Source organism: Pongo abelii, chromosome 15, assembly GCF_028885655.2.
Source record: "Pongo abelii isolate AG06213 chromosome 15, NHGRI_mPonAbe1-v2.0_pri, whole genome shotgun sequence".
Classification (NCBI taxonomy): domain Eukaryota; kingdom Metazoa; phylum Chordata; class Mammalia; order Primates; family Hominidae; genus Pongo; species Pongo abelii.
The window spans coordinates 19,541,362-19,555,644 of NC_072000.2; the positions used below are offsets into that span (position 1 = coordinate 19,541,362).

The 14,283-nt window shown below is 36.6% G+C and overlaps 1 protein-coding gene across 3 annotated transcripts in view; it reads right to left on the reverse strand.

Moving 5' to 3' along the window:
* Positions 1-10,178: 10,178 nt before the first annotated feature.
* The window catches only part of LOC129047413 (protein FRG1B-like), a 192,574-nt gene continuing 188,469 nt past the window's right edge, over positions 10,179-14,283 (reverse strand). The window contains exons 3-4 of one of the 3 annotated variants that reach the window (XM_063715301.1): positions 11,383-11,474; positions 10,179-10,329 (exon numbers count right to left, since the gene is read on the reverse strand). In XM_063715301.1, coding sequence (XP_063571371.1) covers positions 10,194-10,329; positions 11,383-11,474 — 228 coding nt within the window. In that variant the 3' untranslated portion in view covers positions 10,179-10,193. Of the gene's footprint in view, positions 10,333-11,382; positions 11,475-14,283 lie in introns of all 3 variants that reach the window. The other 2 variants (XM_054547790.2, XR_010136867.1) reach the window with 2 other exon arrangements.

The window sequence follows — 14,283 nt, forward strand, 5'->3', positions numbered from 1 at the left end:
CCTGCATCTATGCTGCTGTGACATTATATTCACCAATCAGACATGTTCCATTCTAACAACCTGTGCTTCCATTATTAGCAATTCCGAAAGGTAGCATCAACTTCTAGTCTAATTTTTTTTCTACAGCTGTGCTTCTTTATTCTTTCCTGAAAAATTATTTGTGGTGGTACCTGCCTTTGAAGTTTCTCTGCATATATGGTTATTTGAGTTTGAAAAGATAAGATTATCTAATTTTTTGCCAGAAATTCTGATACCCACATTATATCTTTGAAATCATTGGTTGTCACACTCCTGCTGACATGTGCATTTAGGAGAACTATATAAATGTCAGTGCTTTGCAGTCTCTGAGGGGTTGAAATAAACAATACCGGCCATCTTGGCCACTGAGGCTCACATGTAGCTTTTCATTCCCAGTCCAGGCATCTAGATTCAGGGGCACCTTGCTGAGAGGCTTTTGGTCGAGGCCTTCTTCAGAAACTTTTGTTCAGATCCCTGTTTCTGAAGAAGAAATGGAACTTTGATAATAATTTTTATACATTATTATTAATACCCCATGCTTTTTACTCTTGCTCATATCATACATTCTCCTCTACGCACTCCTGCCCCCTTTTTCACAACATTGCAGGCCTGTTTTTAATGAGGGGGCCACCTCGGCAGTGAGACAGTGCCATGTTTGTGCTGATCCATCTGACCCTTTCCTGGTGCTTTTCCATGAGGAAAAAATGGAACAATGAGGAGTCGGTGCTTCATCTGATTTTGCCTGTTGCTTACCACAATCACAGAAAGGAAGACAAAAAGGCTTAACTATTACTTTGATGAGGGCCACTTGCTTTAATTTCCAACTCTGATATCAAGCAGTTTAGCTCTTCCCAGCTCAGCTCAACTCTTGAAATTTCAAGGAAGAAATTCTGTTTTTATTGGTCTAAATTTTGTGTCATTTATACAGAAAAAAAGGAAATAAAATTGCATCATATATTTAAAAATTGAATGCCTTCTGTTTGGCCATTTTACTGAAGAGAAAATTTGTGTAGCCTATTGGAATTACTAACGGTGAATCTCCAAGTACAAATATTCAGGAAAATTAAGGAATCAAAATATAACTATTTCTCATAGCATTTCTTTTTTTATAAAGTTTCTATTTTATTGTTTGTAATTTAAAAACTTTGTAGAAAATAGTTTAAAATTTTCAAAGTTAATACAAATTTAGATTTAGAATTTCTGTTTGCATAAGTGTTGTAAGTAGCTAATATTAATTAATTGTAATCATCAACTATTATCTAAGCTGTACATTAAAAAATGTGTTAATATTTGCTACTGCCTAAAATATAATACATATTTACATAATCTAAGTTACTAAAAGTAATATAATTTTGCATAGTAACATACACACTGATAAATAATCAATATACACAGGTCTTTTTTAATTTTATTATTATTATACTTTAAGTTTTAGGGTACATGTGCACATTGTGCAGGATAGTTACATATGTATACATGTGCCATTTAGCATTAGGTATATCTCCTAAAGCTAACCCTCCCCCCATCCCCACCCCACAGCAGGCCCCAGAGTGTGATGTTCCCCTTCCTGTGTCCATGTGTTCTCGTTGTTCAATTCCCACTTATAAGTGAGAATATACGGTGTTTGGTTTTTTGTTCTTGCAATAGTTTACTGAGAATGATGATTTCCAACTTCACCCATGTCCCTACAAAGGACATGAACTCATCACATAGTATTCCATGGCGTATATGTGTCACATTTTCTTAATCCAGTCTATCATTGTTGGACATTTGGGTTGGTTCCAAGTCTTTGCTATTGTGGATAGTGCCACAATAAACATACGTGTGCATGTGTCTTTATAACAGCATGATTTATAGTCCTTTGGGTATATACCCAGTAATGGGACAGCTTGGTCAAATGGTGTTTCTAGTTCTAGATCCCTGAGGAATCGCCACACTGACTTTGACAATGGTTGAACTACTTTACAGTCCCACCAACAGTGGAAAAGTGTTCCTATTTCTCCACATCCTCTCCAGCACCTGTTGTTTCCTGACATTTTAATGATCACCATTCTAACTGGTGTGAGATGGTATTTCATTGTGGTTTTGATTTGCATTTCTCTGATGGCCAGTGATGGTGAGCATTTTTACATATATTTTTGGCTACATAAATGTCTTCTTTTGAGAAGTGTCTGTTCATGTCCTTTGCTCACTTTTTGATGTGGTTGTTTCTTTTTTTCTTGTAAATTTGTTGGAGTTCATTGTAGATTCTTGATATTGGCCCTTTGTCAGATGAGTAGGTTGCAAAAATTTTCTCCCATTTTCTAGGTTGCCTGTTCACTCTGACGGTAGTTTCTTTTGCTGTGCAGAAGCTCTTTAGTTTAATGAGATCCCATTTGTCAATTTTGGCTTTTGTTGCCATTGCTTCTGGTGTTTTAGACATGAAGTCCTTTCCCATGCCTATGTCCTGAATGGTAATGCCTAGGTTTTCTTCTAGGGTTTTTATGGTTTTAGGTCTAACGTTTAGGTCTTTAATTCATCTTGAATTAATTTTTGTATAAGGTGTAAGGAAGGGATCCAGTTTCAGCTTTCTACATATGGCTAGTAGGTGTTCCCAGCACCATTTATTGAATAGGGAATCCTTTCCCCATTGCTTGTTTTTCTCAGGTTTGTCAAAGATCAGATAGTTGTAGATATGTGGCATTATTTCTGAGGGCTCTGTTCTGTTCCATTGATCTATATCTCTATTTTGGTACCAGTACCATGCTGTTTTGGTTACTGTAGCCTTGTAGTATAGTTTGAAGTCAGGTAGCATGATGCCTCCAGCTTTGCTCTTTTGGCTTAGGATTGACTTGGCAATGAAGGCTCTTTTTTGGTTCCATATGAACTTGAAAGTAGTTTTTTCCAATTCTGTGAAGAAAGTCATTGGTAGCTTGATGGGGATGGCATTGAATCTCTAAATTACCTTGGGCAGTATGGCCATTTTCAGGATATTGATTCTTCCTACCCACGAGCATGGAATATTCTTCCATTTCTTTGTATCCTCTTTTATTTCATTGAACAGTGGTTTGTAGTTCTTCTTGAAGAGGTCCTTCACATCCCTTGTAAGTTGGATTCCTAGGTATTTTATACGCTTTGAAGCAATTGTGAATGGGAGTTCACTCATGATTTGGCTCTCTGTTTGTCTGTTATTGGTGTATGAGAATGCTTGTGATTTTTGTACATTGATTTCGTATCCTGAGACCTTGCTGAAGTTGCTTATCAGATTAAGGAGATTTTGGGCTGAGACTGTGGTTTTTCTAGATATACAATCATGTCCTCTGCAAACAGGGACAATTTGACTTCCTCTTTTCCTAGTTGAATACCCTTGATTTCCTTCTCCTGCCTCATTGCCCTGGCCAGAATTTCCAACACTATGTTGAATAGGAGCGGTGAGAGAGGGCATCCCTGTCTTGTGCCAGTTTTCAAAGGGAATGCTTCCAGTTTTTGCCCATTCAGTATGATATTGGCTGTGGGTTTGTCATAGATAGCTCTTATTAATTTGAGATACGTCCCATGAATACCTAACTTATTGAGAATTTTAGCATGAAGTGTTGTTGAATTTTGTCAAAGGTCTTTTCTGCATCGGTTGAAATAATCATGTGGTTTTTGTCTTTGGTTCTGTTTTTATGCTGTATTACATTTATTGACTTGCGTATATTGAACCATCCTTGCATCCCAGGAATGAAGCGTACTTGATCATGGTGGATAAGCTTTTTGATGTGCTGCTGGATTTGGTTTGCCAGTATTTTATTGAGGATTTTTACATCAATGTTCATCAAAGATACTAGTCTAAAATTCTCTTTTTTGGTTGTGTCTCTGTCCGGCTTTGGTATCAGGATGATGCTGGCCTCATAAAATGAATTAGAGAGGATTCACTCTTTTTCTATTGATTGGAATAATTTCAGAAGGAAGGGTACCAGTTCCTCCTTGTACCTCTGGTAGAATTCGGCTCTGAATCCATCTGGTCCTGTACTCTTTTTCATTGGTAAGGAATTGATTATTGCCACAATTCCAAAGCCTGTTATTGGTCTATTCAGAGATACAACTTCTTCCTGGTTTAGTCTTGGCAGAGTGTATGTGTCGAGGAATTTGTCCATTTTTTCTAGATTTTCTAGTTTATTTGCATAGAGCTGTTTGTATTATTCTCTGTTGGTAGTTTGTATTTCTGTGGTATCGGTGGTGATATCCCCTTTATCATTTTTTATTGCGCCTATTTGATTCTTCTCTGTTTTCTTCTTTTTTAGTCTTGCTAGCGGTCTATCAATTTTGTTGATCCTTTCAAAAAACCACCTCCTGGATTCATTAGTTTTTTGAATGGTTTTTTGTGTCTCTATTTCCTTCAGTTCTGCTCTGATTTTAGTTATTTTTTGCCTTCTGCTAGCTTTTGAATGTGTTTGCTCTTGCTTTTCTAGTTCTTTTAATTGTGATGTTAGGGTGTCAATTTTGGAAATTTCTTGCTTTTTCTTGTAGGCATTTACTGCTATAAATTTCCCTATACACACCACTTTGAATGTGTCTGAGAGATTCTGTAATGTTGTGTATTTATTTTTTTTAAGGCAGAGTCTTGCTCTGTCGCCCAGGCTTGAGTACAGTGGCTCGATCTCAGTTCACTGCAACCTCCACCTCCCTTGTTCAAGTGATTCTCCTGCCTCAGCCTCCGGATTAGCTGGAATTACAGGCACCTGCTACCACACCCAGCTAATTTTTGTATTTTTAGTAGAGATGAGATTTCACCATGTTGGCCAGGCTTGTCTCAAACTCCTGACCTCAAGTGATCCACCCACCTCAGCCTCCCAAAATGTTGGGATTACAGTTGTGAGCCACCATGCCCTGCCTCTTTCTTGTATTTGATGATGAAAATCTGTTATTGACAGGCACCTGGCCTGTTTCTTGTATTTTATAATGAAAATCTGTTATTGACAGTAAGACGATGGGGGCTCAGGTTAACAACAGTGTGTTAGAAAAGCAGCAGTAAAATTTGGTTCTCAAAACATTTGATATCTTATTCCTTTATTTGAACATTGGTTTTGCTAAAAAAGGCCAGCCATTTTGAAACTTTGATTTTATTGTCATGTTTTCATTTTGAAATTCATCTTGTTGTTTGTACGAATTGGCAGCCGTATGTGGGAAATTTCAGTTTTGCATATTTTCAAATTATTTTCATTTTTACCTTAGAGATTTTGAACAGATGCTATACAAAAGTATTCATTTATTTATTCAACAAAATTTTGTGCTTGTTATTTTGCAAGCACTTAGTGAACTTCTTGCTGTACGTGCCTCAGATACTTTTGTGAATGTAATGGCAACATCAAAAACTGCCCTTATACACCTTATAAACCTTTAATTTCAAGGCATGTTGATGAGTGGGCATCTGCTATAACATACTTTCATGGTCATTTAATTAACCATTATTTGGGTATACCTTTTATTAAAACTGATTTTTAAAAAGTGGAAAATATTTAACACATCTTCATCTTGCCTTTTTCCTTAACATATGTAGATCAAGGGTGTCACTGAGAATCAGTTTTAGGGATAGTTATAAAAATCTTAACTTTGCAACTGTAACTTTGTCCTCAATGTAATAACTGGAAAAATAATTTACGTTTCAAAGGCTTTAATCTTTGTATTTCTTTGAAAAGGAAACTTCACCGAGGTTCTTTAAAAATTCTTGCTCTGTCCTAGAGACTGATAGACTCATGGATATGGTCCTCTAATGGATCTGTACCACCTCAGTTCTCTGAGTGTCGCCCTCCTGTGGTGAAAATTAAAGCTTATTTTCATTTCATGTCTAGGATGTATTATGTTCTTGTTGTGAAAAAATGATGTTTCTTGAGAAATAAGTGCCTTCAGTATCACTGTGTGTCACTTAATAAATATGACTAATATCTACTTTCACCAGTTTCTGCAATTTGATCAATAAACAGCCATCTTTAAATTATACTTTTTCTTTGGTTAAAGTAATTATAATAGACATTAATTCTTTTTACATACTTTTCTTATGTGGACAGCCATTCTTAGAACTAAAACATTCATATGTCTATATTACAAGTACAATTATTATTTATTATTATTAATGTCAGTAGCCAAATGTAATCAACTCTCTTCTTTTTACTTCCTTTTTTGAATCAAATTGTTACACTTACACAAGCAAGAGCAACAGCTCTACATCTGTATCACTGCAGTGCCTAGAAGATACAACAGGACGATTTACAAAACCAAATTTCCAGGAAGTCTTTGCAAACACCTCTAGTACAAAAGATGCTTCAGAGACTAGAGGGTCAGAGGGCAAAGAGAGGAAATATTCAACTCCCAGTTCAGTTCAAAAGGGAAGAAAACCTGGTGTTGAAAGAAATCCAAGAATGACTGTGTCTGCAACTCACTCCTTTCTTTAAAGTTTTCATGGCGTTTTACTTAAAATATTTACTCTCATGATGGTCAATAATATGAATAGCTATGCTTTGTAAGAGATTTATTCTTTACTTATAATTAATGGATCGTTCTAAGTTATTATATGTTTAGTTGCTATATTAAGATGATATGAAATATTTGTTGCCTGTTAAATGTTTCTGGGATCTTTACTTTATTTTTATATTATGATCTGTGCTTCCAAAGTTGAGCTGTAATTTTATTGTTTATTCAAATGTAGAATAAAGCTTAAGTTTGGGGAGACAAATAAAAGCTAGAGTTTTCTTTTCAGCTCTATAGAACAGTCATTTATTTCTATAAATGTTCTTTATGTAGCTTTCCTAGTTCCACATTTAAAAAGATAAATATGGGGATCTACACAGGTCTCATTAAATAATAATTCTTGATTAATAATGCATTTATTATAAAGCTTGAAGTTTAAAGTAGAATTTTGCTCAGCCTACATATCTTTTATGGTCAGGCTGCTATAATTATGTAATACCCGGTTAAATTTCAATTTCAGATAACAGAGAATAATATTTTAGTATAAGCATGTCCCAAATATTGCATGGGATATACTTACACTGAAAAAAGTATTTGTTTATCTGAAATTTAAAATTAACTGGGCATGATATATTTTCTGTGGCAACCTGTTTTATAGAGAACAGAGTAAGTCAGCTAAATTTTATAATACTTAACCCTAACCTGGTGTTCTAAGTCTTTCCTTTTTGTAATTATAATTATTATTTGGAGTCAGGGTCGTGCTCCATCACCCAGGCTGGAGTGCAGTGGCACAATCACAGTGCCCTGTAGCCTTGAGCTTCTGTTCTCCAGTGATTCTGGCACCTCTGCCTTTGCCTCCGAAGTAGCTAGTACCACAGGTACGTGGGCCCAGCTAATTTTTTTTTTCTCATAGAGACAGTGTCTCAGGCTGGTCTGGAACTCCTGGGCTCAAGCAATCCTCCCACCTCTGCCTTCACTTCCCAAATAGCGGAGACCACAGGCACACACCACCACCATACCCAGCTTATTTTTTATCATGTTGGTGCAAGAGTAATTGTGGGTTTTGCCATTGAAAGTAATGGCAAAACCCGCAATTACTTTTGCACCACCCTAATAATTTTTTGTGGAGACAGTGTCTTGCGCTGTTGTCTAGGCTGGTTTCCAACTCCTGGGCTCCAGTGACCCTCCTGCCTTGGCCTCTAAAATTCTGGAATTACAGATGGGAGCCACTTCACCAAGCTACTTTGTATAATTGTTAACATAAACATAAATATTTTGAGAAATAGAAATGTCAAAATCATTCGAAGAAAATATATTGTAAAGTATACAATAGAAAAAATCAAACAAAATACAACAAATACAACAAAAAATTATCAAAATTTTCAGAGGAACAAAACAAAATCTAGTTTTACAATCTTCAGAATTCAATCCCGTTATATCAAACATATAAAGAAACATATTCAAAGAAAAAGGCAATCAATAGCGACTGACCTCAAGATGACCCAGATGTTGGAATTAGTGTAGATTTTTAAAGTAGTTATTGTAATTCTTAGTAAAATCAAAACCCCAAAAACCCTTAAAATAAATGGATAGGAAATCAAAGCAGAGTAGAAGAAACTACAATAATAACAAAGGCTCAAGTGGAAATTCTAGAAGTGAGAAAGTTTTCAAAATTAAAAAATAATTATCAGCTGTGTTGAGGAGCAGCTTGGAGGTGGTAAAGGGTCAATGAACCTTAAAATACAATTGAAATGATTCAATCTGAAAAATGTGAGCAGTCATAGGTTGGGGTGAGGGAGCTTTTCCTTTGGTTAGTGCTTTTAGGTAATCTTGGTTTTGATAAGATTACTAGACTGATCCGTCAGGGGCTTGCTAAGCCAGGGTTTTTCTTGGTTTCAGTAGTACTTTAAACAAAACTCATATCCTTGTGTACAAGATGGAAGAAGAGTGGACCAGATGACAATATTTAGATGCAGTCATTCTTAACTTCCGTTGCTCTCCCAGTGGTCTAGCTGGGGTTTGTATAAAGTGGAATGGGAGGAATAGGGAAGGAGCCCCCACCTACCCTCTCCCCTGGTCCACTTGTCCTCCTTCACTAGTGGATAAAGTCCACGGGAACAGGCAAGTTATTTTAAATCTGTATCTCCTGTTGTCAAGATCTGTAATTAGTTCTGCTCGCTGGACTGGGGACAGGAACCAAGGGAACATGAGGGTGAACGCGTTAACATGGAGTCCAGGAACACACTGTGCCTATATGCAGAATGTTTGTGACAGGAAAGCCAGTCAGCAGGCAGATGGTCTCAGATACCAAGCTAGTGTAGGGAAGCAAGATTCAGTCTCTTGAAGGCGGTGTTCCTCATTGTGTGGTTTGTATCACTTGCTTCAGAATGACCTGGAGTACTTGTTAAAATGCAAATTTTGAGCCCAATCCTAGACCTCCTAAGCCTGCATCTCTACGGATGGATCTCAGTAGTCGATATTGGAAACGTGCAGGTCCCTAGGAGATGCTTATGCATATATATTTGAACTGTTGTGTTTAAGGGTTAGGGAGATGACAGAAGCAAGGAATAGACCAAGCCCTTGGGTGGGAAGGCTCCATAACCTTGGCACTGTTAGCATTCTGGGCGGAACAGGATTATGCCACATGCTTTGCAGCATCCCTAGCCTCTACCCTCTAACACCGTATTCCAGTTGTGAAAACCAAAAATGTCCCCTGGGAGGCAAAATAGTCACCAGTTGGGAACCGGAACCTCTGCTTTGTGGGATCAGAGTGGTTACTTTGTTCCCAATCCAAGGATCAGAACACACGATGAGAGAAAGTCCAGCTATTGGAACTGGAGTGCCAAGTTGAAGCTAGACCTACAACAAAAGCTCCAAAAGCTCCTTTATAGGGCTGATCCCATGCCTCAGCTACCTAGCTTGTACAGATGCCATGTAACTCTAGATTTGGTGACAGAAGGAATTTAAAGGCTAGAACTAGATAGGGTCTTTCAGGTTAGGCCAGCACACAATGTGGAATTTTGACATCATCCAGATGCTTGAACCAACCTCAGTCCTGAGGCAGAATTTCCCGTGGCATCTGATACACGGCCTGGATTTGGAGCTCTCACTGGGATTAGATGCCACGGGAATATTGTGTTTAGGAACTCTGAAAGAGACAGGCTTCAACAAAGCAGACCTAAGCAACACGTAGCATCTGAACTTCTTTATTAGCTTCCATTCCAGCCCACGAGGACAAAAGCATCACATACATATCCACTGTGGCAAACCTGTCCTCAGTAGGGATTTTCCCCGGTACTACTCTCGCCTCTGTCCTGAGCCCATTTGCTTCTTTGTAATGTTTCCACTTTCTGTCCCACTCCCTAATAGATGATTTTTCCTCTCTGACCAGCCCCCTAGTTCTGATATTTGGATTGTGATCTGGGTAGTACTTAGGAGGTAGAATCAAAGCCTTGTTGATTGGATTGGGAGTTTCTCACTTCCTATTAAAGGCACTGATTAAGCATCTATTGTATAAAGTAAAGTAAGATTATGATCCAGTAAGAAAGATTCCACAAGTAGCGCAGGAAGAATTGGTTTCTAGTACACTTCATGCTTCAGGACAGGAAATCCAGAAAAAAATTCGGTGGTATTTTAAGTGTGTACTGTAAGTTTCATTTCCATATGAAAAACTATAGTTAGCTAAAAAGTACATCCATGAATAATCCTGATTAAACTTGCTTAATCCTGGTTAAACTAGCTACTAGCTAAAAAACAATTTCACAACTCAAGAACTCTGTAAAAGCATTTCCTCTGAATATTTTATTCAGAAAAAAACACAAAAAGATAAGGCAGAAACAAAAGTCCCAGTCATTTGCAGTATCTGTCGGTTTCAATTTGGCTCTCCTGTTAAAACAAAGAAAAATAGTAAAATTAATCTATGTAAAACATGCCATATATATTCAACTGTTAATAAATATAAAAAGCTTTAAAAATATCTGCTCAATTTTGGTTACTGTGTTACCACAACACTTATATTAAAATATGTATACTTTTAAATTTGGTTTCTATAAAAAATGGATTCTAATCTTATAAAAGTTATTTCCTAATATTCAATAAATGTTGTCTAAGGGCTTTTTCAATCCAAATAGCAATTTTAATTATTCCAGAATTTAATGGTGCTCTAAATTTCCATTTAACAGGGTGAGAATGCTGTATTATTACAAGTGATAAAAGTTACAGGACATAGAGGTTATTCTGTTTTAGAGTCCACATCCTGATTATATTTTATAACCTCTTCTTGATTTCTTACAACTACACACATATTCATTTGCTCAGCTGGAAAAAAATTCTTAACATTATTTACTGACTTTAGGTATGAACTCTACCAGCTAGTTTACAGGAAATATGTAATTAAATATTGCCTTTATCAAGTAATGTAAAAAAAGGGTAAGAGTAACTTTGGAACATACGACTTGAATGAGCTGCTGGTGATTATCAAAATCTGGCACTTAATTGATTTATACTTGTACACTCACAGCTAAACATCTGTTTTTCTGTGTTGTAATTCTAGGACATTACTTATCTACATAGGAAGAGTAATAAATATTAATAATGTGCTAGGATGATTAGGAAAACTGAACCCTCAAGAAAAAAAAGCATTTAGCTCAGTGCTCTGTCCTAGAGGCTACATTGTGTTGCCTCTTCTTTTCCATCAGTTTTCATTTTTTCAGACAGGGTCTTGCTCTGTCACCCAGGCTGGAATGCAGTGGTGATCAGAGCTTACTGCAGCCTTGAACTCCTGGGCTCAAATAATCCTCCTGTCTCAGCCTCCCAAGTAGCTGGGCCTACAGGCATGCACCACCATCCCCAGCTAATTAGGTAATTTATTTTGAAAGCACTTTGAGAATCACTTCAATGTCAAATCTGTAGGTCTAAAAGGAAAAGCATACATACACATAATTGATTTCACATTGTTTTACATTTCCTTTGTCTTCTTCTGGAATGTCATCTTTTTTCTTGGTTTCTCTTTCAGCGCAGTATCTAATCTAGATATTGGAAAAGAGAATCCAATGGGTTATATGTTTATCTTCCACCTTCCCCACTTTACATATCACATAAGAACATTCGAGATGATTTCTTATGCAGAAGAAAAAATTAACTGAGCAACAATATTCAGAAAAAGACGGGTTCTGGCTATGTGTTTTTACTTCATATATATAATCTATATGAGTAAGTGCTATCACATGCTTCCTCCTCAGCCCTTGTGTCAGAAACACTACAGACAAAATTATTTCAGAAACATTTTATACATCAGATCCTGCTAGGCAATAAGGCAATCATTAATTTAATTTTGTCCTCCAAGTGAATACACTAGGATCAAATTATCCCTAGTAGACAAGGGTCATTTGATCAGATTGAAAGCTCAATAGCTATTTTACATTGCACAGGCTATTACCAAACTATTAAAACTTTTAACATTACACAACTTGCTTTTAATTAATTGGAACCCACCTCTTTTAGTAGCTTCTTATGTCCTCCTAAGTTGGATAGATGTTTACTATCACATGTCATAAGTTAATTAATCTGCATTCAACAATTAGGATCACCCACAGAACAGGCAATGGGCAATGGTAAGGATTCATGTCTCCTAAGGGACCTCTGTGGCCAGAGTCCAGTTTCAGAGCTGCTTAGAAAGTGATGACAAATAACATGTTTGTGCCTATGACATCTTTGTGACAGTTTTGATTTGAGGGGTCCCAGACCTCAAAACATTCCCTGCTAGGGCCTGTAACACAATGCTACATTTAGTAAGAGGGATCTGTGTTCTGGTAGATAAGGCAAGGTCCTAAAGGTGAAGGGCTGACAGAGATTAATTAGGACAGCCTGCAATTAAATGGTATGAAAAGAGTCCAAAATAATCACTGTTCAGAGCTTCCAAGTAATTGACTAACCAAAGAGACCCAGAAAACTTTGTATTTCATCTGAAAATTGCTTTAAATAGTGAAAAATGCAATCTTTGTGTATCTTTGTGTCTTTGTATAAGTGAACAGCACTGCATATATTTGCATTTGTTGCCTTCAATAAGACTTTTGTGATGATATCCAGATGAAAAAAAATTAAAAATGATACAATAAAATATAAATCAATTAAATTAAATGCAAGTCACAAACCCATCTGCATTTCCTCAATGACCTGTTTCCTGAGAAGCAATGTGCTATGAAATACTGAGAGTGGCCTCTGGAGTCAGCTGAGCCTGGGTACACATCCTGTCTTACCACACCTTGAAATCACTGTGATTTCCATGAACTGACTGACAAAAACCACGAGGATGTAAGGAGGGTCAGAGGCTGTCTTCCTGTCTGTAAGGCTGAGCTCACATCCACCTGACAGGAGCATTATGGAAATTCAAGACTACAACACATGTGCCAGATGCATGCATTGAAAAAATATAGCATTTCACTTCTCTAACTGTAAGAAAATATCTACATTTTAGATTGAAATTGTTTGAGCTTTAGATTTGAAATTATCTGAAATCAAATCTATTCTAAAAAGAAAATCAAACATATGACCGGAAATCTAACATGAAGCACATACAGAGAATTGAGAGATGCTTTTAAATTTCACTGGCAGTAGAGAAAATGTAACATAAATTTTTATGCTCTAATTATAAGAATGAAGGGCATTTTAGAAAAGACATCTGCCCCCTCTCTTAGAGCCTTCCACTCTGGCCCCCACAATGCCAGCAAATCTGGGACAGACTGGATGCAACTTGTGATTCCCAACAGAGACAAACAAAGCAAGGTTCACGATGCTCAGTATTGCGTTGGAATGACAAGACACAGAAAAACCATGTGTCAAGAAGTGGGGAGTTATTCTTTAGACACATCCTGGTATATGTTTATCATTAAAGATCAGTGGCTTTTGTGAGTCTAAGAAATTAAGCCTTAAATGTTTTCATCAAATTCCAGTTAACTACCTGATTTATCTAGGTTATATTAACAGTATTATTTAGAATTTCACCTTGATATGAAGATGTCTGTTTAACTTTTACAATGATGTAAAACAAACAGTAGGATTAGGGAGGGCACAGGCCACTGGTGAAATGGATAACGCATCTGACTACAGATGAGGGAATTTAGCCTGGAATAAGGAAATTTTATTTCCAGCTTAGTGAGGCACACACATTTTAAAAATAAAATAAAAATCATGTTTTATGGGATTCATGTTTCTCCTAATGCAAAGAAGACAGGTACTATTAATAAAAATATTTTTAAAATGTAAGGGCTAAGGCCCCAGAACTTCTGCTATGTTTTTTTGTTTCATAGAGTGATTATCATTACAGAAGCTCAAGCATTACATAAATACAAACGCATATACCCCGACCTGGTAATTCTGCTTCTGGAAATTTATCTTCAGGTCCACCCGCACATCTACAAATTGATGCACATTCAATGTTACATACTGCAGCACTGTTTATAAGAGCAAAAGACTGGAAACAGCCTAAATTTCCATCTATAAAAGACTACATAAATTAAGGTAACTCCCTAAAATGGAATATTATGTGGCTGTTAAAAAAGAGAGAGAGAGAAAGAGAAGAAAAGCAAGAAAGAGAGAAAATTTTGTACATTCAAACTAATAGTAGAAAACTCTCCAAGATACCATTTTAAGGAAAAAAAAATCAAAAGCTGAGAAGACTATAAACGAGGCTGCCTTTAGTGTAAAAAAGTTGAAAATTATAAATGTATTCATATGTTTATAAAGAAATTTTAGGAGGCTATAAAAAAACAAAACAAAGGGAAAGAGGAACAGGAGCTGGGACACAGGTGAGTAAGATGCATGGCAGGCATATGTCTT